This window comes from Carcharodon carcharias, chromosome 6 (assembly GCF_017639515.1).
Source record: "Carcharodon carcharias isolate sCarCar2 chromosome 6, sCarCar2.pri, whole genome shotgun sequence".
In the NCBI taxonomy this organism is placed as follows: domain Eukaryota; kingdom Metazoa; phylum Chordata; class Chondrichthyes; order Lamniformes; family Lamnidae; genus Carcharodon; species Carcharodon carcharias.
Window position 1 is genome coordinate 51,845,247 of NC_054472.1, and position 26,947 is coordinate 51,872,193.

At 40.2% G+C, this 26,947-nt stretch overlaps 1 protein-coding gene across 1 annotated transcript in view; it reads left to right on the forward strand.

Moving 5' to 3' along the window:
- The window catches only part of gli3 (GLI family zinc finger 3), a 365,141-nt gene that overhangs the window by 85,821 nt on the left and 252,373 nt on the right, over window positions 1-26,947 (forward strand). Inside the window, exon 2 of the mRNA XM_041190490.1 lies at window positions 15,150-15,392. Coding sequence (XP_041046424.1) covers window positions 15,150-15,392 — 243 coding nt within the window. The remainder of the gene's footprint in view (window positions 1-15,149; window positions 15,393-26,947) is intronic.

A 26,947-nucleotide genomic window follows, 5' to 3' on the forward strand; every position in this document is an offset into this window, starting at 1 on the left:
GATAGGCACAAAAGGAATTTGGCATAGGTAAGTGGGCACGGAGTGGCAATCCAACGCTGATTGCCACTTCAAGGAAGCTACAGCCCTGTGTCTCTTTTTTTCAGCAGTAATCTAAGCTCTGTACTGCCAAAGTCTTAAGTGTCTACTGACGACTTCAGTATTTAGAAAAATACTCTCATTGATTAAAAACCCATTAACTACATTTAAATTCTTCAAGTAATTAATCCTTATAAAAACAAGTATTTGTATTCGTAGCCCCATATCAAAGACTTTATAACCATTTGGAGCTATCAAACAAACTGAACTGACAGGCACCTCACTTTGATGATAGGTTGTAAAATCAGTTGTGCAGCAGAAATCCGATAACGATAGCTCTCCGGCTTAAAGGGGTGTGGAGATTTAAATGCCTTGAAAGCTTGACAGTTCTAATGAGTTTATCCACTTCTTAAGCACTTTTCATATCTGATTTTTAAAAATTAATTCTTATTTTTTAAAAGTTAACAGCCATGATAAGTAGCCATACAAAAAAAGCTTACAGTACAGCAATAATTCAATACACTTACATTTAGAAGAGAAAGAAAGGAAAAGAGAAGGAGGAAGAAGAAGAAAAAGGAAAGAGGAAAAGAAACCTTCCCCAACCCCCAAAAGATAAATAAGAAAATCAACAACAATCATAGGTCAGATATAGTTTCACCTAGGGTCAGTTATATGAAAGTAGAGAGCTGTAGTTCCTCCAAGTAAGCTAAGAAAAGTTGCCAAGCTACATAAAATCCATTAGCGGAGCCTCTTATAGTGTACTTTATTTTATTGTATACTTTATTTTCTCAAGTTTAAGATTCTGTATGAGATCACATATCCAATTAGTGAAAGAAGGCAGGGCAGACTGTTTCCAATTTAATAGAATAATATCTCTCGCCAATAATGTTGAAAAGGCAAGTGCATCAGCCTGAATTTTTGTAAGAGGGTGCCATTTGGTTCCACTCCAAAGAGTGTTGCAATAAGAGAGGATTCAGTATTGTATTTGAAAATATGTGAGGGTGATCTAGAAATTTTTGTCCAAAACAGAGCCAATTTAGGACACGACTGGTGCATATGAATTAGAGGGGCTGGGGCAGTTTGACATTTATCCCAGGTTGGATTAAAACTTTGATAAATCTTAGATAATTTCACCTTGGATAGATGGATACGACATAATTTTTTATATTGTAGCAATTCATGTTTTGCACATACAGATGAGGAATGTACACGAGAGATCATAGACTACCAGTTATCTTTTGATAAGTCTGAATCAAAATCTTGCTCCCAAAGAGTTTTTAAGGTAGAAAACGAAGGGCAGCATAGTGAAAAAATTAGAGAATACAATTTGGAAATGAACCCCCTAACGAAAGGATTTAATTCTAACATGATATCTATTGGTGATTTAGGGGGCAATAAAGGAAACTGGGCGATTTTTTTTCGCATGCAAAATCTCTCATATCTGATTTTAACAATCCCAAAGGGCACTTGACCTCTCCCAGAGGTATCCTTGGACCTATCCAAAAAGAGGGTTCCTTATCTCTCCAAAAGGGCAACGTACCTCTCCAAAGAACTCCGCTAAGTTTATATCCTCTCCTGAAAAGCTTAAAACCCACAAGTCATGTTTTGGACATCCCACTAACGGAATTTGTACCTGTTTGACGTGAACCATGAATGTGGAAACTACAATCCGCCCAATTACTACCCTCCCCCCCCCCCACCCGGAAAATGACGGGTGCTGAGATCGGTGGTGGGACTTCCAGAATTGGGGCCGCCCCGCCCCTCCCATCCACTGCTGTGAAAATTCAGGCCTATGTCTACTGGTTCCCCTTTACCCACCCTGCTTATTATATCCTCGAGGAACTCTAATAAGTTTGTCAAACATGATTTCTTTTTCACAAAACCATGCTGTCTCTGCCTGATTGTATTATGATATTCTAAGTGTCCTGATAGTAACTCCTTAATAATGGATTCTAGCACTTTCCCAATAGCTGGCCGATAGTTTCTTGCTTTCTCTCTCCCTCCTTTCCTGAATAGAGGTGTTATGTTTGCAATTTTCCAATCTGCTGGGATCTTTCTAGAATCTAGGGAAGTTTGGAAGATTATAACCAATGCTTCCACTATCTCTGCAGCCACTTCTTTTAAAACCCTAGGATGTAGGCCACCAGGTCCAGGGGACTTATCAGCCTTAAGTCCCATTAGTTTTCCCATTACTTTTTGTCTAGTGATTCTGATAGTTTTAAATTCCTCCTTCGCTTTTGCCTCTCAATATTCTACCATTCTTGGGATGCCTTTGTGTCTCCTGTGAAGAAGGATGCAAAATATTTGTTCAAAACCTTTGTCAATTCTTCGTTTCCCATTATTAATTCCCAGTCTCACCCTCTAAGGGACTAGTATTCATTTTAGCTACATACTTGTAGAAGCTTTTGCTGTCTGTTTTTATATTTCTTGCTAGTTTTCTGTCAAACTAATGACTAAAAAAAAAGGGAGAAATTGGTCATTCTTTGCTGGTTTCTAAAACCTTCCTAATCTTTTGCCCTACCACTAATCTTCACAGCATTGGATATATTTTCTTTCAGTTTGATACCATCCTTAACTTGCTTAGTTAGCCATGGATGGTACATCCTTCTGGTAGTCTTTCTTCCTCAATGGAATATATCTTTGTTGATAATTATGAAATATTTCCTTAAATGTCTTCCACTGCTTTTCTACCATCTTAACTTTTAACCTATTTACCCAGTCCACATTAACCAACTCTGTCTTCATACCCTTATTTATTTATTTAATTTAGTTAATTTGTTTAATTTCAAGACACTAGTCATGGACCCCATTTCTCACACTCGAACTGAATATGAAATTCTATCATGTTATGATCACTAATGTTACATTAACAGCATTGTGGGTATACCTACGCCATATGACTGCAGGGATTCAAGAAGGCAGCTCACCACCACCTTGTCAAGGGCAATTCGGGATGGGCAATGAATGCTGGCCTAGCCAGCAATGTCCACATCCCATGAATGAATTTTTAAAAACTCTTGCCTAGAGGATTCTTTCCTCTGAGATCTTGAATTAATCCTGTCTCATTAACATTACGAGGTCCAAAATAGCCTGGTAGGTTCCAGAACATATAGTTTTAAGAAAATGTCCCAAGTGCATTCTATGAATTCGTCCCCCAGGCTATCTTTGCCAATTTAATTTGTGCAATCAATTTGAAGATTAACATCATCTATGATTATTGCTGTATCTTTCTTGCAATACCCATTATTTCTTAATGTATCCCCTGCCCTACTCTGTAGTGTTATGGCCAAGTGAGGACTGGTAGAATGACTCATCTCTCTTTCCACCTCTCGGCTGACCACAATAGGTGTTTTTAAACAATTTTCTTGCCAATTTAGTAAGTATTCAACTGTTTAATTGTGACTGTAAAAGACACACACACACACTGGTTTTCTTGAAGTTTTAAAAGAAAAGGAAATAATGTTTATTGTCCTGAATGCCCAATAAATAAAAATAATTTTGAAAAAAATGCTCCACCTCACACTCCCACATGCATGCATGAGATTCACACACACACACACCAGGAAAGTTGCAAGGAGGGAGGGTGGGTTGAATTGTCTTGAGTGTCCAAAAGAGTGTAAATTATATGGGTTGTTGCAGATTGATGCGTTGGATGGTTTCAAGCCCTGTTTCGTGATTTTCCGGATTCTGCGTCAATTCTCGTCAAAAACTTTACAGAAGATCTCGGTCTTTTTCTCTGAAGTCAGCGGCAGTTTGGTTTACATTGAAGACGCTGCCTGAGGTGTTTGCTTAGTCAAATATAGGCAGGGCACGCACTTGCAGGATGGCTAGAGAGAGAGAGACTACGAGTTCTCTCCTTGCTGTTACCCACATGTGGTCTTTCTGTTCCTGTCTCTCTGGAGAAGCAGTTTCTATAGGCACTAAGGGTTAGCTTTCTATCACATGAACTTCATTCACAAACTGACCAGTCACAAATTTTGGTCACAACAAGCTGGGGAACTTTTATTCCAGGCCCATTGTTTAAAGTGATTAGATTACATAACCAATGGAATCACCTTCTCAGCCAAGGGCCCACACCCACCTGAATACACAGGTTAGATCTGAATGTTGTGAGTAGTTCAGGAGATGAGTCATTTATACTTATTTAAGCTGATTGTCACTGGTGGATTACTTCTGGACAGCATGGTTCCTTTCAGATAACTTCACTTTGCAAATTACAAAGCTATCTAAATATTCGGCCATCTTAAGAAACGCTGTTTTGGTCACGTAAAACGCTGTTGTAGTCTTTTTAAACTTATCCTGGGGTTACAGCCCTCTCAATAAATAGTGATTTTCAATAGAAAACATGGTTTTATAACAGTAGTTACTGTAAGGGGGTCAATAAACCACTCCCACCAATGACTTATTTCCTTCACTATTTCTTATCTTCACCCAAGCTGATTCTACGTATTGTTCTTTTGAACCAAGATCATTTCTCATGATTGTACTGACCTCATCCTTTGTTAATTACCCCATCTCCTTTTCCTTTCTTTCTGTCCTTCTGAAATGTCATAATCCTTGAACATTCAGTTCCCAGCCTTGGTCGCCTTGCAACCACGTCTCTGTAATAGCTATCATGCCATTCTCATTTATCTCTATTTGTGCTATCAATTCGTCCGTCTTGTTGTGAATGTTGTGAGCATCAAGATAAAGAGCCTTTAATTTAGTTGTCTTACTGTTTTTGCCTACTCTGACCTCATTTGCTAGCATATTCTTATGTCTGTACATTTTGTCCCGTCCTGTCACACTCTGGTTATTAGCCTTTATCATTATCTTGCACTATTATCTTCTCTTTCCTCTTTAACTTGCCAAATCTCTCCTCATGTGATTCCCTCACCCCACAATTTAGTTTAATGCCCTCTCTACAGCCTACATTGTATGATTCACCAGGACACTGGTCCCAGACTGGTTCAATTGAAGGCTATCCCAGTAGTACAGCTCCCTCATTCCCCAGTGCTCCACGAACCAAAACCCATTTCTTCCACATAAATCTTTGAGTTATGCATTCAACTCTCTTATCTTATTTACCTTATGCCAATTTGCTTGTGTCTCAGGTAGTAATCCAGAGATTATTACCTTTGTGATTCTGCTTTCTAATTTAGCTCTGAACTGCTCATATTCCCTTGGTAGAACATCTTTCTTTGTCCTACCTATCTCATTGGTACCCACATGGACCACAACTGGACCCTTCCTCGCCCACTCCAGGTTCCTTCTAGCCCTCAGAGATGCCTTTAACCATGGTACTAGGCAGGCAACACAGCATCCAGAACTCACTCTCTTGGCTGTGGAGAACCGAATCGATCTGTTAACTATACTATCCTCCAGTACAGCTACGTTCCTTTTAACTCCTTCCACTTGAATGGTCCCTACCCCATGATGCTGTGGTCAGCTTGCTCCTTCTCTCTGCAGTCTCTGCTCTCATCCACAGAAGCTACAAGAGCCTTGAACCTGTTGGACAATTGCAAGGGCTGAGGCTCCTCCAGTGCTACCTTCTGGATCCCATACCTGCCTCACATGCAGTCATATCCTCCTGTCCCTGACCACAGTCTAAATTCAAAGTATCTAGCCTAAGGGGTATGACTGCTTTCTGAAACACCATTCCAGGTAACTTTCTCCTTCTCTGATGCATCATAGTGTCCAAAGCTCAGACTCCAATTCATCAACGCTGAGCCAAAGTTCCTCAAGCTGCAGACACTTATTGCAGGTGTAGTTGCTGTGGATCACACAGGTGCCCACTAAATTCCACATGCTACAGCTGCTACACATCACCTGCCCTGCCACCTTTACTGTATTTTATCTATCAAATTAGGCTTGGAAATATCACTGAACAATTATCTGTCATTATAGTAAGTGGTTTAACGAGTTAAGCTGTAAATTTAAGGCAACACTTATATCTCCCCGATGCTAATTTAAACAACTGCCCCTGTTTATAGAGAAAAAAAATTTAAAACTCACCAATCACTCATGTACCTGCTCACCTAATTAATGCTTCCGGGCATCAGCTCTCATGTTCCTTTGCTGGTCTCCGGCTCCCTCTCTCAGACCACTCCTTTTTTTGTAAAAGCTCAGAACAGCACCATCTCCCTCAACAACCAAATTCCCAAGCTTATATTCTATCTTGAGCTGCCCTCGGTCACAAGCTGCTATCTGTGCTTGGTTACTTTGTGCACTCAGCACGACCACCTGTATTTATATACCAGCTGAAATTTTAGAGCTGAGTCAGGCATTGCTGCTGAGAGAAACCAGTTTGAACTAGCTACCTAATTAACTAACTGTAGTTGCCTCTCTGGCAAGGGAGCTGTTTATCCCTGATTAAAGCTGAAATAAACTTAACTTTAATGGAAAGTTGTCGTTAAATGCTAAATGCAAACGTGATTATATTTTAGAAAGAGCTTAGCCTTAAAATTAACCCTTAAACTTTCCTGTTACCAGATTCCCAAGCACTCACTCTGCCTTGAGCTGCACTCAGCCACAAGGCTACCTTCATGCTAGCTTACTTATTTAAAATTGATCTGGCATATTTACAGTAGAACATTTTTATTTAACCCTTTGAGACTTTTCTTATATATTTTGTTCAATCTAATACTAAGCCTTTGTATTTATAGATAACTTCTATAAAGATACCTACTTTTCCTTTGCACTATTTTCTGACTACAGTTGGCTGGTCTGCCTTATCCTTTTCTACAGAGTTTCCAATCAATTTGCTTACCTTTTGATATCCTAACTCCGAGATGTTCAATTTAAATACCTTTACACTAGTTGTGTGTTTTTTTTTCATAACTGACAGATTCAAAATAATTAGCTGTCATGCATTTAACTGAACATGTCACAGTGTTTGTTCAAAGTAGCTTGGCCACTCCCTTCAAGTACAGTTTGCCACCCAGTTTGAACCGACATTGCAATAAACGTATAAGATAAACTGGGCCCAGCAATCTAAACTGCATTTGTATCTTTTAAGCTACTTATGTACAGTGACTGGATTTAAGGGGAGAGTAGCTAACTAAAATTAGAAATGTTTAATTCATATCACAACCACCCTTTGCATCAAAGCAATTTTGGTTCCATTTCCCACGCCAGCTATCCTATAGATCCCTGCCAGTTTGTTCAGAATTATGACTTTGGTATTTTGGGCCCTTATACACTGGGTACTGGATTAACACTGCATGAACAGTTCAATGTAGGACTTTTACAGCCAGCAGGGAATGGAGGCATTCATCCCATCATTTGGGGCTGAATTCAAACTCAGGATCCAGAGGCGAAATGACTGCTAAATTATTGGGTGCTAATCCAGGCTCCAGAATTGGTAAACCAAAATCACTGTTCCTGCACATTTGATTTTGAAGTGAAGAATCCAAGTTTCTTTGGACTTTGTTCAAACCTCAGTTCACGCACTATAGGAATCAGCTTTGAGCTTTTTATCTGCATCACATCTGGGCTTTGAGTGTCTTTTTGGTGTCTAATTCACTGAAAGTGGACACAGTACTCAAGGTATTGCCTAACTGGAGCACTGTACAGTTTTAAAATGACATTGCTTAACATACTGCTTTAGCAATGTAGCTGAGCATTTAATTTTCTTGCTGTGATCAGTGTGTATCTTAAATACTGAATTTGCTAATACCCCTATATCTCCTTGAATTTCCTCTTAGCTATGTTGACTCATGTGTTGCAGTTACTTATATTGCCTATATTTTCTTCCAAAGTATTGTACTACCCACTTATTCGCACTGAATGTTACCTCCCACTGTTCTGCCACTTACAGATCCTATCCAGCTCATTGGGTACATTCTTGGCCATGCTGTTAGATTCAATTGCTCCTCCCCTCAGTTTAATTCCATCTGTTAATTTGACCAGTTTGTGTTTAGTTTCTGAAGCCAACTCGTTGATGCTTATTAGAAATAGCAGGGGCTCTGACAAATATCAATCCCTGGAGCACTTCACCCAGTACTCTGCTTCCTCCCCACCACCATCACTGCCTGATGTCACTGTAATGAGTGCTTGCTGTTTCCTTCCTAGCCAATTTACTGTCCAAATTCAAGTTTTATCTTGAACTCCCACCAGTTTGAAGTCTTTTGTCAAAGGCCTTCTTGAAGTCTGGATACATAACATCATAAGACTATTCACACTCCACTTAGAATGTCTGTTCCTCACAACAGACAAGACCACTCCACCACTCTGCTGGCACACTGAGTATTATGATGTTTCACGGGTGAATGTTGTTGTGTAGAATATTATAGACAAGCCAGGCCTAAAGAGGGTTTAATACCTTCTGTCAGCTGATTTTTGATGCTTTAAAATGAGCTGAGTCAAAGAACTCTAATTAATGAATGGGCGGGTGTATCTTAAGAAAATGAGGTCTCCAGCTCTAACTTGGAACTTTAAACTGGTTCCACAGGAACAAATTTACTTTGCATTGACCAGTGTCTAATGTGATAACCTTTCTTTTCCAACACATTTGCAAAGGAGCAAATTGATTAGCCCTGATACAATCACCAACCAAGGTTATGTTAGCCCTTAGTTAAAAGCAAAAAACTGCGGATGCTGGAAATCCAAAACGAAAATACAAATAAAAATACCTGGAAAAACTCGTCAGGTCTGACAACATCTGCGGAGAGGAACACAGTTAACGTTTCGAGTCCTTACAACTCTTCAACAGAACTATGGAAAAATAGAAAAGAGGTGAAATATTAGCTGGTTTAAGGGGGTGCGGTGGGACAGGTATAGTACAAAATTGGAAATGACCATTGAAATTTTGCCTGATAATGTTTTAATATTTTGTATTTTCACATTACATTTTTATAAACCAGGAATACATTTATTGGCCAGGTAACAAACAGAAATGAAAAGTAGAGTTTGTTTCTGCCACCCTGCCCCAAAGAGTGGCACTGGCCCTCTATCCAGCTCTACCTGTCCCACCACCCATGCCCCCCCCCCCAAACCAGCTTATATTTCACCTCTTTTCTATTTTTCCTTAGTTCTGTTGAAGAGTTATATGGACTTGAAACATTAACTGTGTTCCTCTCTGCAGATGCTGCCAGACCTGCTGAGTTTTTCTAGGTATTTTTATTTTTGTTAGGTTAGCCTTTGCCTAGTCACCAATGCAGACAGGTTCTCTATCTTCCCACAGAGGTATTGATCTAATAAAATTATTCATGGTATCTAGAGACTACATATAGAAAAGAGTGTGCTCTTAGACAGGTGGTCCTCATCTTTCTGATTGAAGTTATCCTACTCCGTGTTCGGGCTGCGTATTCTTTGTATGTTGCAATAACTTTGTAGTAAAAGGAAATATCATTGGGAACAGTTATTATTATAATTGTTATATATTGTTATCATTTAATTTGGTTAAATCTGATCTTGAACAAAAAAGTTCATCAAGGCATTTTTGAGGCTAGGCAAAGTATTTTTTTTAGAATCACAGTCAAAAACAGCTAAATAATTTTTTGAGAAAATATTTCTAGAGACCTGCTCCAATCACTTGTTTGCAAATTGAGTGCGATATTTCAAAACAAAATTGGAAATGACCGCTGGAATCTTGCCTGATAATGTTTTAATATTTTGTATTTTCACATTACATTTTTATAAACCAGGAATATGTTTATTGGCCAGGTAACAAACAGAAATGAAAAGTAGAGTTTGTTTCTGCCACCCTGCCCCAAAGTGTGGCAGTGGTCCTCTTTGGCTGAAAATGTCCCATGTGTATATGGTTTAATTCTAAGCAGTATAATAAATTAATTTTTAAATGACATAATCTAACTGTTTTTAAACAAATTGTAGAACTAAAACCCAGAGCACATGCTTGTACCTATACCCTTCAACTGCAACTACCTACTCCAATATCATTTCTCTGTTGTGACAAATATGAAACAGTTCTATGGTACATGTCCCTGATTTGAAGGGACAGAGAATAAATATTTCTTGTTTGTCACATCTGTATTTTTTGTTATTCCCTGTTTAAATATGTATCTAGTTGCTTTTTATACGGCATAGTCTTTACTCTGAGAGCCACTTGTGGTAAAGCATTTCATGGAATAATAAATTATTGTGTGGGGAAAAAATCTTCTAATTTTCCCTTTCATTCTTCTAGTGATAATCCCCTTGTTAATGAATTGTTTATGATGATCGTTTTAGCCAACTCTAGTCTTTTAACTGCCTTTAAGGTTATACCTTACATTTTTAGTGCTGTGATGAAACCTTGAAGCTCTAGTTGCTGTTTGGGATTTTGGAACTGAAAACTATTTCTGCATTTACTACGACTTTTATTAATGGTCCACTTCCATACTGTAATACAGCCTCTGAGCCAAAAACATTTTCATTATTCCCCCAAAAACAAGAAACTCATATCTGTCAAATATGGTAAAATCCTCCTTGCATATGTCTTTGACCTGTTCCTTAAACTGAATGATTCCTTATTATACCTGTTATATCCGGATGTAAGTATGAAGATCTTTTCAGTGAAGCCAGGATCCTGAGATGCTTGTGCTATGTGTAGTATCTGTGCCCAATTCACCTGTTTTGTTGCCTTTCGTAAGTTTTAGAAGTTTCACAGAAACAAACATAAGCACTTCTGGGAAATTATTTGATCATTGAGCTCAATACATTTTCTTGTATTTGCTTTTCAAAATTGGCTCATGAATAGATTTTTTTGCGAATGCAAACCTACACTCCAAACACATAAAAGGCATTTAGAGCAACAATTGTTCATTTAATTAGTAATTGGACAGTGCAGGATGGATAAGGCATTGAGAAACATGCACTATTATTGGGAGACGAACAGTGAAATACCAGAAATAGAACGTAAGCTCTGATCAGGGAGGCTGTGAGCACAATTACTTTTTCTCAAATCCTTCTGTGACACTGCAGGGGGAAAAAGGACTTTGAAACTTGAAAGGCTAGGGTTTGCTTTCAACCTCAAAAGCAAGGAGGAAAGGGCTCTGAAATTTGCTCAGTACTCCCAATTCACCATTAGCCTGTTTCTTCCTTTAGCCTCAAGGCATTCTCCACTATTTGAAAAGACGTTAAGAAATTCAATCACAATAGAAGGCCCAGTTTTGAACATGTTTCAGTTGGTGCATAGAGGTTTGGTCTTCAGGCTTTGTGTGGGGTGAATTGAACTGAGCAACCATTGGAAAGAGGAAAAAAAGGTGAATGAACAGCCTATGTGCAGACACAAATCCTGGCAGAGCAAAGGCTGCTCTTCCTTGATCTTTGCATATGCAATATATGGGAGTCTGCTTCTGGCAGAGTGTGAAGTGCAGTCCATACTAAAGTCAATACAGAGCACTTGGTTTATCGCAAGACTCTTGTTGAGTTTGTCTTGTAATTGAATCTGCTGTTGACCCTGTCTTGGGGACCATTTTGTAAAACCATTATTCTGCAAAAACTAAAATAATAAACCTTCTTTCTGTTAGGCTGATTGTGATGGTGTGACACTAGTTTGATTTAATGATTACCCACCTGACCCCTGAGCGCCAGAGAGCTGTTTAAATAGAGAATAAGTTCACTAGGAGGCACACCGGTAGAATACTAATGAGCTGGTTAAACTTTGCATGGCACCAATCAGTTTTTTTCCTGAATTACTCTAATGGGAGAGGCTTTATATGTGAGAGAGATTACAGAGGATTGCCCTCATGGCCGGATATTTTCAAATGAGACAGTGACTTGCTTGGAGCTAGTGAGCTGCAGGTTTTTATGCACTGAGTTGTTAGCAATGTTGAAGCTTCTAGTCTGTGTCTCCAGCACCTAGCTGGTCTGTACCTGTGCAGGACAGTTGCAAACCAATGCCGTTGTTTTATTTTGTGAAATTCAAAGGAGCTTGCGGCAAAAGTATACCCCCCCTTAGACGTGTAAGTTCTAGGAATATATATATATTTTCTCCTTCAAGTTTGATTTTTGAAGGTGTTTTTTATGTTACTTGACTACTGATGTTCAGCAAATTGCTAATCCATGTTGAAATTTTAGAGATTTTAAGTAACTTGTCTTTTTTTTAACCAAATTCTTATGCCCTCTTAATCTATGATAGTGTTTTTTCGTCAGCTCTGAATAACAGTTGTTCATAGTATGTTTAAGTCAGATGTCAGATGCTTCTGGAAGAGCAGCTTATATTTCTGCAATAGAATCACACTTGTTGCCATGCCATATGGTTTGTGTCTTTTCACAAAGTTGGTTTGATGCAGCCTGCCAATGTTTATTTCTAACTGTGTTGGACAATGTGGCTCAACAGAATAGTGTGGATGATGCACCTGTGCTCTGTTGTTAAATACTGCATGGTGTAGATTTTTGTGGCAAAAGATATTTGAGTTCTGCACAAGGTTATTGACTGGTTACATTTACACGCAAAGTAAGTGTTATTTCAGTCAGCCATTTGGATGTAAAGCTTCGTTTATGCGAGAGTGAAGCCTCAAGGCTCTGGACAGGGAATTATTTTGTGACTTATTTTTGGAAGGTGAGAACTGCCTAATTAATCAAAAATAGTGCTATCCAAAAAGGGAAAATGGATTTTAAAAAAAAGGCCAGCACCTTATTAAGACCGTTTTAGTGCAGCAGAAAATGGGATTGATGTAGGCTTGGACTTTTGATTCTCATCAAACTCCCTCTCCCCCTTTGCTTTGCCTCTCCCACTTGTTACCCCTTCATTACAGCTTTTAGCATCAAAGAGATCTCTTTTTAGCCCCATCTCCCTTTTATTTCCTCTCCTCCTCCTCTTCCACCTACTACTCCCTCTTCCCTGCTTTTTCACCTGAAAGAGATGGCAACATCTATTGTAAGACCCTTGTTCCTGATGAGTTGGTGTTCAAGTAGAGCAGATGTGCTCCGTACTCGGCCAGTGTCACTCATATTATGTCTGGATACTTGACTTATCTACAATGACAATATGATCATTTTTAGTGGTATCCTTAATCCTAGATGCTAAACTTTGTGTCTTAATTAAATGTGTGCATTGTACTTAATTTAAAAAAGCAGAAATTGGGACAGAATGCTTCAGTATGATGTGTTAATATAACAAAATGTTAGGAACTTTCCAGTGTAAAAATCACTTTACCCAAACTAGTTGAAACTGTTCAACATTATTTCATCATCATTTATTATGTTCTCCCACACAGTTATAGCTAGCACAGGAGCGGGAGAAGGAATCTTGTAGCAATGCGAAGCAACCTTAACTTTAATAGTTGTTGTCATTAACCTGTTTATGATATTCTGAGCAAGCTTTGACCGCGAATTTAAGTAATTCAAACATTTCTTTTCCTACCTGCCTCATTAAATTTTGTTCAGGTGCGTGGAGGGCACATACACACACATGGGTACATAGACCTGCAGAAATGCAGATACATGTAGGCGCTTGTTCACACAGTCGAACACACAGGCAGTCACAGAGGCATGTACAGATGCGCACACATGCACAGCCAGGTGTTTGCACATATGTACAGTTAATTGTGTGTGCATGCACAGTCAGATGCACACAAGTAAACAAACACATGCATAGGCACCCATGCACACACACATGTACACTGGCACACACAATCAAACACGCAACTGTAAACAGATGCATGCACAGACATGTGTCCAGACATGCATGCACAGAAACACTGTAATCCCAGTTACGCTGAGATATCAGGGTTCTTGCTTCAGTGTGACACATTTTAAATTTGGTGAGAGAGCTGTTCAAATCTAATGAAAATTACCTGAATTAGTGATCTGACCTCTTGCTGAAAGAGTGAGTTTCATTTTGTATTGAGAGAAAGGAGACAATTTGCTAAAGAATTGGCTCAATTACTGCTTCAATTTCGACTTGATCCGAGTACAGTGAAATATAAACAAAATGTTCTCTTTACTCTTTCTAGTTGAATGTCAGCTGTGGCTTGGTTGGTAGTACACTTGCCTCTGAAGGTTTCAGGTTCGAGTCCTACTCCAGAGATTGAGCACAAAATCAAGGCCGCCATCCCAGTGCAGTACTGAGGGAGCATTGCACTGTTGGAGGTGTTATCTTCCAGATGAGATGTTAAACCGAGGCCCCACCTGCTGCTCAGGTGGATGTAAAAGATCCAATGGCACTAATTTCTAAAAGAAGCAGGGGAATCTCCCCAATGTTCTGCCTAATACCTATCCCTCAATCAACATCACAAAAAACAGATTATCTAGTCATTATCATATTGCTGTTTGTGGGAGTTTGCTGAGTGCAAATTATCTGCCACAATTCCTACATTACAACAGTAACTATACTTTAAAAAGTACTTCTTCAGCTATAAAGTGTTTTGAGGTGTCCAGTGGTTGTGAAAAGCACTATGTAACTGCAAGGCATTTTTTATTAATTTTAAGGAGAGACGGTGGCACAGTGGTAATGTCACTAGCAATCCAGAGGCCCAGGCTAATGCCCAGGGAACATTGGTCCAAATCCCACTATGGCTGCTGGTGGAATAAACTCAATTAATGAATCTGAAATTGAAAGTTAGTCTTGGTAATGGGCCCATGAAACTATCATCTATTGTTGTAAAAATGCATCTGGTTCACTAATGTCTGCCATCTTTACCCAGTGTGGGCCTACATGTGACTCCAGACCACAGCAATGTGGTTGACTCTTAACTGCCCTCTGAAGCGGCTGAGCAAACTACTCATTTCAAGGGCATTTATGGACGGGCAACAAATGCTGGCCTTGCCAGCGATGAGCACATCCTATGGAATAATAACGAAAAAAAAAAGTTAAAAATATGCTGATGTTGTTTCACAACTCTAGGTCAGCAGCAACAATCAAACCTGTAAGATAAAAGCAAAATATTACAGATGCTGGAAATATGAAATAAAAACAGAAAATGCTGGAAAAACACAGCAGGCCTGATTGCATCTGTGGAGAGAGAAACAGAGTTAATGTTTCGCGGCCATATGACTCTTCAGAGCTCTGAAGAAGAGTCATACAAACTCGAAAGTTAACTCTGTTTCTCGCTCCACAGATGCTTTCAGACCTGCTGAGTTTTTCCAGCATTTTCTGTTTTTATTACAATAAAAATTGTTTTTGCTTCAGTGTCTACAGTGGTATCTGCATTGATGCTGATTCTGATTTGGAATGTGCTTCCTTCTTTTAGAGGATGAAATTCCTGGCACCTATCACAGAGAGAGAAGAAACGCAATTGCAATGCAGCCGCACACTGGTGGGCAAAGCCTGAGTAAAATCGGTGAAGAACCGTCAACTTCCAGTGAAGATAGAGCTTCTCTAATCAAGAAGGAGATCCATGGATCTTTGTCACACATACCTGAGCCTTCCATTCCATACCGTGGGGCACTTTTTGCTATGGATCCAAGGAACGGCTACATGGACCCACATTATCGTAAGTCCTGGTTCAATTCACTTCAGTTCTAAGGGACCAGAAAAAAAGTGTATATACCCTCTACTTAAAGATGATTTTGGTCCAGAATCCACCTAATGGGTATTCTAACTGCTAAGTTGGTCTATTTGGGGACTGATTCAGGTGATACAGTTGCTGCTTTGGCTGTCCAGAATAGATTAGAAAATTAAGACAATCTTGCTTAATTCACAAAGGAGATTCCATTAGATTGAGCTGTTTCAGGAATCAAAACCAACATGTGCTGGACCTGGCCTGCACCGATTCCACGATCTTTCTTTTTAATGAACAAATTTGTCTCAATGTCCAGGAGACTTAAGGGAATGTTATCAAAGGAGGTGCCTGCAGTCCTGCAGCAACTTTAGTTTGTTGATTTCATTTTCTCTGTTAAAATATTTACACTGTGATTTGGAATATGTTTCTAAATCAAGCTTGTTAAATGAAGCCAGCTGAATGCATGCTGAGGGAGTGTTTCATTTAAGTGACAGCCTGTGCCTATGTTATGTCCACTTGTTAACTTCATGTTTAAATTTCAAGCAACTTTGGTTTTGCTCAAAGTAATCAACTAACTATTGGAATTGGAATCAACACATTAGATTTCCTCATCTCATTATGACTGGATTGCACAAAGCTGATATCATGCTGGATTGCAATTTAAATATGAAATGAATATTTAACTCATTTATGACAACAAATATAAATCTGAAATTGGGTTGAGCAGAAGATTCTTCTATTTCAAGATGAATTATAGTTAAGCAAATATTCCTGGAAGTGAATGCAGCTTTAAGGCAGAGAGGCCACTCATTTAATAAGAATGATCACTTGTTGTAAGTTTATGAGGGAGTGGGAGGGCATTGATGTGATTTGCTGAGATTTGAATGTTCACACTTAAGGACTGGACTGTAACTTCTGGACTGGACTTGTGATGGACATGTTGTTAGTTTAATTGTGAGCGTGGAAGAATTCTGATGTTTGACTCAGTAACAAGGTGCTTTTCAACTTTCAATGAGGTATATAATGTTCAGGTTATACTTCTGTTCAGCTTATACAGAAGCCATATTATATTCAATTGCATTTTGGTCAATTTTCTCCCCCCTTTTTAAATGCCAGCATCGTGTAGTTGGTGCACCCACATTCAATTTGATTGGAAACTGTTACTTTGTTCTTCTGCACCAAATGCTGTTTAATTTATCATATTATGCATTGTGAAAAGTGGCACAAGCAGCGACGTGTATGTCTCCTCTGACTCCTGCTTTTTTCTCTCCCTTACCATATATTTTTCTGCAAGGCACATGGCACTTTGTATTTGTAAAACAAAGCTAAATCATTCGTCACAGCCATGGGAACTGATACCTAAATTAGGCACCTTTTCTGGAAGGGAAGGGTAGAATCTTTTAACTGTAAGTGCAAAACTTCCTTTTGTATGTGTGCCTTATGGCAAACTACCAATAGTTTTATTATGGGAATTCTAGCCTGATGCCTATGTTTCACATGAACTTTTCAAAAGAGTGCTAGATGGTGAACATGTGTACAACCCAGATCTCCAGATTAATCCTTTAATAGTGCTGCTAATCAGACAATATAAAACTACAAAACAAAAACAGAATTACCTGGAAAAACTCAGCAGGTCTGGCAGCATCGGCGGAGAAGAAAAGAGTTGACGTTTCGAGTCCTCATGACCCTTCGACAGAACTACAGGTCATCGAATTGGCTTTTAGGCCATTCAAGTTTACAGCTCAGAAGGAGGTCATTCAGCCCAGCATGACTGTGCCAGCTTCTTTACTAACCTGTCTCATAGAAGGAGATCTGGGAGGCTAATGGATGAGAAGGTGATGTGAGGTCCAAAGGCACGAATTAGTTTACCCTGCGTGGCTGAGATAGTATCACTTCTGGTTGTCCATTTTGCAGCTGCATGATGATATTATAATGAAGTACTTTCTATATGTTGTAAGTTAAATCACTTGACTTCAGACTTTTGATGTTTTGAATGTGATGCAAGCATGCTTTTAAGTCTGTTCAGACTGCGTTTCTAATCAACATGTTGAGCCTCACAGAGGGGACTTATCTGGTGCTTTCTACATTGGCCAGAAAGTTTAGTATCTGGAGGTGAAAGGTCATTGGACAGATGACTGATTAGCCAAGACAGCTGATTAGTTTTAGGAGTGCCAGGAATGAAAGCAGGTTTGATTTGCCTTATTAGCTTGGCAGAAGAGGGGAATGTACACTTTATAGGACTTGATCAAAGAGATTCTAAATCTCAAGTCTGGACATTGGCTTTGTTAGTCCAGGTACAAAGATTAGGATATAGGGCCATTTTATTCTCTTATTGACCCATTATGCATTACTGATGCTTGTGATGCTATAATCCTGCAGTGGAGTTTTATAACTGGAATTCTAGTAATTTAGAAGGTGCTGTATTTGGACTTTCATAAGTGAATGATTGGGAGTACAGGTACAACAAAAATCCTTTTTAGAACAGTTAATATTCTCAATATTTCAAGCATATTGTGGTCAATCTTATGTTCTAATGCAGCAGTTGCAGAGTTTAATTTTAAGTAATGGAAGGACCTGTGGTGTGTGCTGATCTTTGTGCTTGAATAGCTGATATGTGTTCCTGTCCAGTGAAAGCTCTGTGCCAGATAGTAAATCAAGCTTTTGTAAATGAAGGTTTTACTTTTGTTAAAAGCATGCTTTTTCTCCTGAAAGTGGTGTCCTTATTGGAAGAGATCCACTGCACCAGTACCTTGTCCAAGAGGCAGTTCTCTCCGTTGGAGCCAAACCAGTGAATGGTGGCAGGCTCTTTGATCACAGCTAGCATCACAGCCCACTTCAATGGTTACACATTTTACAATCCAGCAGAGGCCCATAGATTTCCCAGCAGAGGTTCATTGACTTACTTTCTCCTTTCCTAGTCCAGGGATATGGAAGTAATTCTTGAAGTTTGTTCTCCTCCTCCCACCATCCCATCAAAGATAAACAAGTTCTGGGTAGATGAATTATACTCGTGACCTGAGTGGACTGAATGGCTCAGTAGCAGTGGGCCATTGCATGGGTAGGGTCTTTTTCAAAAGAAAAGTGTTCAAAGTTCTTTCTCTCCAGATGAACTGTGCCTCCCTCTATGTGGAGTCAGCCAAATACAAAGGGACTTAATTATTCAGAGCCCCTATTTAATGGATTTTCCGTTTCCAGCAGAGCATCCTTTCGTAGTCGGAGCAGGGTGAACCCCTAAATTATGACAATTTACACCGAGTAATAATGCGATTAAACTGTACCTTAGTCTGCTCAGATTCAGGTGTAGAAGCAGTAATGATAGTGAAACTGCTGTGCCTGCTCTTGTCTTACACGCTGGCCATGCCAGGACAAAGCAATTGGTGAGTGGAAATATGCACAGGTGCTGCTTGTGTATCCGTGCATGCCTGTTTTTTAAGGTGGTATTTGCATTCACAATGTGCACATTTAAAGGTGGTATTTGTATCTATAAAGTGTGGCTTTAAAGGTGTTATTTGTGTAGTTACCCATGCCCTTTGAAGGTGATATTTGAGAATCTGTATACCCATTAAGATGGTATTTATGTGCCCTCATGGATACTTGAAGGTGTATCCCTGCACCTTGCTCTTTTTAAGATGTTATTTGTGTATCCACGTCTCTACTCTTTTTAAGTTAGCAAGTAAACCAGAAGCTTTGCTAGTCTACAAATGGGATACTTAATAATGGGATACTCAGTAATTGTTTTATTGTAACTTTAATCCTGGTGTTTATTCCAAACTGTGAAAATGCAGTAATAATCTAGCTTGTGCAAAAATAAAGCAGATGAAAGTGTTGTTATTTTCCCTAGCTGCAATGTGTGTTCTGAATTAAGCCATATTTCTGGTGGGTTGGAGTTGTATTTCATAGTCTTCTGTGCCCTAGATGTTTTGGAGAGAAAAATAGATGCTTCTGTTTTCCAAAGCAAAATATCCCAGTTTTAACAGGTTAAAAAGGGACATTTTATGTGATGCTGGGTTTTGCTTTATGACATGTTTGTTAAAAAAGCTGCTGTTTTATTGCTTTCTGATATCAGTCATGAAGTACATTACCCACTGGCATTGATTAGTGGGTATTAGTGAAAGCCCTTCCCACATGTGACTGGTCTTAAGTCAGTCATGTGTAGCTAAGGATATAATGCAGTGTTCACTCTTGTTCAAACAGGCCAACATATTTTGTGGATTAGGTTTAGTAAAATAACTCTTGAGCAGGCAGCATCTCACATCAGGGTTTTGTTTCACGCCTGTCAACCTCAGTGCTGTTTAGAAAGTGAGTGAGAGTGTGAAAGATCAGAAGAGGAAGGGTGACATTTTGGATGACAAATGCATGGGTGACCTTAACTTTCTGCAATACCTCTTAAATCTGTCACAGGTGTGTATTATGCCATCCAAACAATACTGCACTATTTGCAAAGAACACACTCAAATCAGTGATGGAGGGTGATTTTTTTTCTTATATGGTCAGTGTTTGTAACTAATATGCTAACACCTGCAGGTATAACCACCTGGCTGTCAGTCCCCTGATGTAGTGCTATTTAGAAGTCTGTTGTTGCAAAATTTTGCTGAGGAATTTTGTTGCCAGCTATAGTAAAAATAAATATGAAAGTAAAGGCATTTTTATATATAACTTGGAGTCCCTCAGGAGCTGTGCTCAAATGGAGACCCACAGCCTCTATGTTCCCTGTTCTAAATCAAGGCTCATGATTGATGGCTAAAAAGGGATATTGGCTGCACATTTGAGGGAGATCCAATGGTAGCTCATAAGATCTACAAAACCCTTGATTTCTATTGTCTGCACTCTGGACTCCAGTTTATTTTCAAGAGTGTAATCAGTGTTGGGAACAAAATATACACTATCTGCCAACAGCACTCTTTCTCTATACAATGCCTTAAGTGCACCATTTAATGAGCTCACTCTGCAGATCCTAGGGCAAACTTGCTGCAAAGGGCATTTTGATGCTGATTTACAAAACTGTTTCTTCACAGCTGCTTCTAATTGTTGCATGCAGCAAAATTAGGTCTACACAAACAATCATTTCTCAACATCAATGATCTTCTTTCCATTCCTTGCAACTGACAGTCACAATTATACCAGTCTTTATGTTTCATTTTCATTTGTTATCTTATTTTGTCCATGGAATCTCTCTCTATTCCTCTATCTTTGAAATTTCTAAAATAAGTGACGCCCTTGATTGAAACTGATCAAATTCCCAGTGACCCACTGGAGGAGGGCAAGCAGAATGACCCTTGGGATAAAGCGACAGGAGCAGTTTTTGCTGTTAAATTGCAATTGAGGAGGAGTGGAGGCTAATTCGAAAAGAAACAAACCTGTTGAAAAATGCAACTGCATAGAAGACAGTTTAAATGCTGACAAAAAGACACCAGCTGCTATGTTTTGGTTGTTGATGAGTTTATATATTGGCAAAGTTTTGTTTAATGCCTTAGTATGACATTTCTGCAGACAATTTCATTGAAATGTCTAGGTATTTGTGTATTGGTAAGTGAGTCTTGAATGTAATGGCAAAGGATTTTCAGGAGGTTCCTGACAAGTGGAAGGATTGTTACTTGTCCAGATGAAAGGTTTTACTTGGTTTATGGCAGGAGTGCTGCTTTAAAAATGAGTTATCAACTTTCCAAATGAAATTGAATAGACTTAACTACCTGCACGTACAATTTTAATATGAATTCAAGGTATTTTAAATATGGTTTCTGGTGGTTTTTAATGAACTTAATAAAAAGCTTGAAACGTTAACTGTGTTCTCCTCCATAGATGCTGCCAGACGTGCTGAGTTTTTCCAGGTATTTTTACTTTTGTTTTGGATTTCCAGCATCCGCAGTTGTTTGCTTTTATCTTAATTTGCTGTTGAATACTTTTAATGTGTCTAGCCCTATATGGCTAAAAATTCCAACTTTTATTTTGTGCTTTTTTTATATTTAACATGCAGGTTCTTTCTGATTTAGTGTTCCTAAGGAGTACAGTGCTAACCCAACAATCAGTGCTGACAATACTGTGAAAGATGAGGAATGAATGGGTTTCCTGTGTGTTGCACAAACACTTTTTTTATTTAGTAATTCCTGGACAAAACTGCCAAACAGTTTAAAAAATGTGAGATTCATTCACAGCATAATTGAGATGTGTTTATATCAAAATCCAGTGCGTAACCTGATTTCTGGATTAGTTATGCTGGTTGCAGATTCCATTTGCAGTTGTTGCAGTTACATGGTAGGCCATCATTTGGGTAGCTCTGCATTCTGCTGGTTGAGGTATTAGAATCTGCAGTGCACATGCAGAACAGATCTGTGGTGTGCATGCATGCACGCCTAGTGCTTTTAATTTAAAGAGGTTGACTCCAAGAATGCCTGTAAAAGCTGGGTCATCGAGTAGAAGCCCATATTCTGATTTCCATTTGGGTTCATCACATTGTTGTTTGTAATCTGCTGCTCCTTTTCTTCTGTTTTCCGCACCCCCCCCCACCCACCCACCCACACACACACACACACACACAAGCATTTCCGTTCCACTGCTGCTGTGTGAGTGACTCTTCTTAATTTATTTCTTTCCTCACGCAAACATCTGAGCAATTTGTTTTCTGACCAAAAATATCTGAGCTTGGGATCTTTCATTACTTCCAATGTTGGTCTGTAGATTGGTTAACAGGAAGCTTCCTTTGTGGAGAAATGTGAATAGAATCTGTCGTCTTTGTGATGGAGTGCTCCATCTGGCAGTCCCCTAGAGAAGTGAGTGGACTGCCAAATTAGTTTGAAGGGTGCTTCAGAGTCTCGGAACTGGTGAGATCAGATGAGCTCATCTGCTGCACTATTGATGCCTGAACAAGCTGATTCTGGAAAGGCAAAGTCTGCCAAAAGTGCCACAAGTGAAGTTGTCCTTGCCAGTGACGCGGGATAATGCCTACTGACACCTTGTTTGTAGGGCTGGCGCCTGCTTTCTGAAACCACATGTTGTGGTGGTGGTGAACTCCTGCCCAAACTTGGTGTTGCCATTTGCATCGATTGATTGATGTTGAGGACTTTCATGTCTCTTTTGACAACATCCTTGAATCAGAGTTTTGGATGCCCTCTTGGTCTCTTGGCATGGGCAGTGCAGACTATATCCTGGGGATCTGGCCATCTTGCCCAAGCCAGCAAAGCTGCCTTTGCTTGATTAGCGCTAGCATGCTTGGCACGTTTGCCCAAGAAAGGACTGCTTCTTTGGTGACTTTGTCTTTCCATGTGATGCCGAGGATGCAACATAGAAACCGGAGATGGAAATTATTGGGCCTTTGTTCTTGGTTAGGTGTAAGTTGTCCAGGCTTTTGCAGCCAAACAGCAATGTGCTGAGGATACAGGCCTTGTAGATAAGCATCTTGGTTTTGCGGGTCAGTTTGTTGTTTTTCCATGCTCATGTTGTTACTCAGCTAAAGTTGGTCGTTGCCTTGCCAATGCGTGTGCTGAGCTCCTCATCAAGAGATAGGTTGTCTGTTACCGTAGATCCAAGGTAGCAGAATTTGCTGACTGCTTTCAGTGGTGGTGTGTTGAATCTGATCATGAATAGTGACATAACACTCCGTCTCATAACTACAGTTTTCTTGGCACTAATTTTGAGGAAGGACATGACACAAGTATGGGAAAGATGATCTAAGAGCAGATCTACTGTTGGGGCAACCAGTGCAACAGCATCATACAGAAGTTCAAAAGTGTGCATGCCACACTTTTTTGTCTTGGCTTTCAGTCTTGACAGGTTGAAGAGTTTCCTGTCTGAAGATGTGTAGAAGCACACTCCTTCCATGTTGTCTGTTGGCAGGGAAAGCATAGGTCAGGAAAACGGCATAATATACCAAACAGAGCAGGAGCTAAGGCGCAGTCCTGTTTCACCCCTTTCTTGATTTCAAAAAATTGTCATAGGTGGAGCTGTTGAACTGAATGGTGCCATGCAAGTTATCATGGAAGGACCATATGAGACTGTGAAGCTGATTTTTGTCTAGTATCCAGTAGGGGCCTGTCCTGCTCCATGTCAAATGCTTTTGTGGGATCCACAAAAGCAAGATAAAGTGATGTAAACTGCTCTCTGCACTTCTGTTGAACTGGTGTAGGGAGAAAATCATATTTACCATGGATTTGCCTGCTCTGAAGCCACATTGTGCTTCTGCATATAGTCTGTTGGCTAATTGATGGAGTCTTGTTAGAATGACTCTGGCAAAGGTCTTTTCAGTGACACTGAAGTGTGAGATGCCCCATTAGTTGTTGCAATCCTCTTGATTGCCTCTTTCTTGTACAACGTAATGCTGTTTGCATCACGCATGTCCAGTGGGACAGAGCCACCTCTCCAGCAGGGAAGGAGGAGGCTGTTGGGCAGCAGGTGGGGTGGCTCAGCTGGTATTCCATCATTTCCCGTTGTTTTCCTTGCTACTAGGGAGTCAATGGCCTTTTTAAGCTCAAATAATGAGGGTTCTGCATCTAGCTCACACGTGACAGGTAGCTGCAGAAGATCATCAAGCACAGGGAGAGAGATAACTGAGTAGTGCTCTATCCAATTGGTCACTTACTCGTCCCTGTCAGTGAGTACTTCCCCATCTGTGGATTTCAAAGGAACAACTTTGGTGATGGTGGGGCCGAGTGCTCTTTTGATACCTTCAGTGTAGTGTTAGGATGTTCGGGACTGTAAGGGTTAATGTAGGACTGGGGAAACAGTACTGCCTATATTATGATGTAGCGAGTTGCATGGGAGTAGTAGAGGGTAGTGGTGAGTCTGGTAGAAGTCAGCAAAAGATAGCACCTAGTCAGGACTGTATCATGTATATATGTATATAGTTATGTGTTATTATTAAACAGTTATTGTTCAACCAGACAAGTCTCTAAACCTCTTCATGAGACAACATACAACTATACAACACATAGCGCAAAGGTTACCATTGTCACTAGCAGTTCGTATTTCTTTGCATAGATTGATCCAATACTTGTTGGCACAGCACCTTGCTGTCTTCGGCACAGCTGTCTTGGCTAGCATGAGATTGTCACATGCTTTAGGATTAGGAGACAGGCTGTAAGCCTGGTGACCTGTACTCTCCACTTTAACGATGGGAGTCATTTCAGCAAAGGGGGGAGTGGGGTGGGTGGGGAGTGCTCTTCAACCAATCTTTGTTCCTGTTTCTTTCTTTGCCAAAGGTGGTTACTGTGACTTGGTAGATGAATAACAACAGAGACTTCCATGCTTCATCAGTATTATCTGGTGAGCACTCAGTGGGAGGGACTGTCTGAGAGCTTCTGAGGAAGTCTAACGTTTGTTGCCATCACTCGTACATGGAATGTTGATGCGTGGCATACCATTGTGTTTGGACTTGTGTATGTTCCGTGGTTACACCTTCACCCTGCTACTGAGAGGTGAGTGATCAGTATTGCAGTGTGCACTGTGGTAGCTATGACTGTGAAGAACGCTGGACAGATCACATCTTCTGGTGATATCAGATCAAGTTGATGCCAGTGGCCCGATTTGAATTAGGTCATTATACCTTGTGCTGATGTCTGTCCTGGAAGAAGGTGTTGGTAATACTAAGTCCACAATGTGTGTAAAGATGTAGTAGCTGCTGTCCATTTTGTTTTATCTTGTCATGGCCATGATGATTGAAGCATATTTGTCACAAAACTCTGTCTGATCCAACTCTTGCATTTAAGTCTCCCAAGAGAAATAAGTTTTCTCCATGTGGCAGATGCTCCAGAATATTGTCTAGAATATCGTAGAAGTGATCTTTATCTTCAGCATACAAGCTTGGTGCATAAGCGCAGATGGTAGTGACAAAACTTCCATCTTCAGGTAACTATTTTGCATCAAACCAAATAAACTAAATTAACAAATTAAGGGACAAATTAAAAAGGCAGCCTCTTAAAGGAGACAAAGAGTTATAGGGCGTTCAGAAGTTGCGCCAGGCATCTCAATTATCTGCAGCAATCTGTTGTTGACAGCAAAGCCCAATCTATGTTCACGATGACCACCTGCACTTTTGCCATGCCAGTAGGAGGTATAATTGGCCTCGCGTATTGATTCAGTGTCAACCAATCTTGGAGAGCAGCAATATCGACGCTGAACTTGTGTAGCTCATGGTAGATTTTACGTACATTGTCTGTTGATGGCAAGTCCTCCTGCATGCCAGGGCACTTGGCTCTAATGTTCCAGCTTTCAAGTCAGAGAGCCTTCACCTTTTGTTTCTTCGGTGCCCTTCTACTTGTCGGGATAGGATCCCTCATCCTCATGCACCCTTACAGGAAGGCAGACGTTAACAGGTCAGTACCTTATTGGCTGAAGGGATGCCCAGCTTGAGACGGACTGTGACTGACCAATAGAATGCACTCACTGGAGGTAACCTGTGATGCCCTTTCTTTACGCCAATTGAGCTGGGCTTATAACCTGTAAACTGTTACCTCTTGTGTTGATCCCCTCACTGGTAAGAGCAAGGTTGAGGTGTCTTGTCCATTTCTTATTAAAGGTGAAGTGTCCTCTCCATTTGCTTTTGGCTGCATAGCCTGGGCAGATTTGGAATCACAGACTTGCCCGGCATCTGCATCGCCCCCTCGACCTTATAGACTGAATCCAGAGTAAGGGCGGGAACCCCTACATCTGGAGCCTACTCAGTTATAGGAGTTGCCAGAAGGTGGTTACTTAAGGGATCACAAGCCTCCTATAGGATTCCAATTGAATGAGTGGAGCCTTTGACACTATTCGGTCGGTCTTGCCTGGCAGTGGGTATTATTTGACTCATTATGAAAGTCAACTAATCTTGGCATTGAGAATGGAGATAGTGAACACCAAATCCTGACAGACCTTGGAGCTTTTGCACATGCACAGACCTGGAGCACATGTGCAGTTCTTCATTTTTTGCACTCTTTGGGCCCAGCATACCTATGCGTAAAGAAAAACAGTGCAAGAACCTGGGTGAGGTGACCAGGAGCAGCCTTGCGAAAGAAGTGTTTCTCACATGGGACAGGGAGAGATCTCAAAAGAAAGGTCACGGACAGGGAGAGGAAGAAGACCCAGTTAAGGTAAGAAGTAGGAAAAGGGCTGCAGTTAACAGACTTTAAGTGAAGAGGGCTCAGGGGAAGCCCTGAAGCAACCCCTTTGGAACAAGAGTGTTCTGCTCAGCACGACTGAAGAGCTGAAATTGTGCTTGTGAGTTGGTGCTTGCGTGCATAGTCAGGAATCCAGGGGGACAGAATCTTGGGAAACAAAATTGAAACACTATGAAGTGGGCTGTTGTTGAGGCCGTCCAAGTTGGAGTGGCTTGTGGAGAGAATTCCAAGTTTAGATCTTCAAAGGTTGGAATCCCTCATGAGAGAGACAGTTTTGGTGAGATTGGTTGACTTAATGTTACTGAGGCCTGGGTAGGTTGTTGAGAAATCTGTGGACTCTTGTCTTCATCAAGTTTGCTATTTATTGTGCAGTGTGGTGTGTTCAACCACAGTTTGCCTGTTAATTCACATGTACCTCATATTAACCCTGAATATTAGAGTATAAGATAGATATTGTAA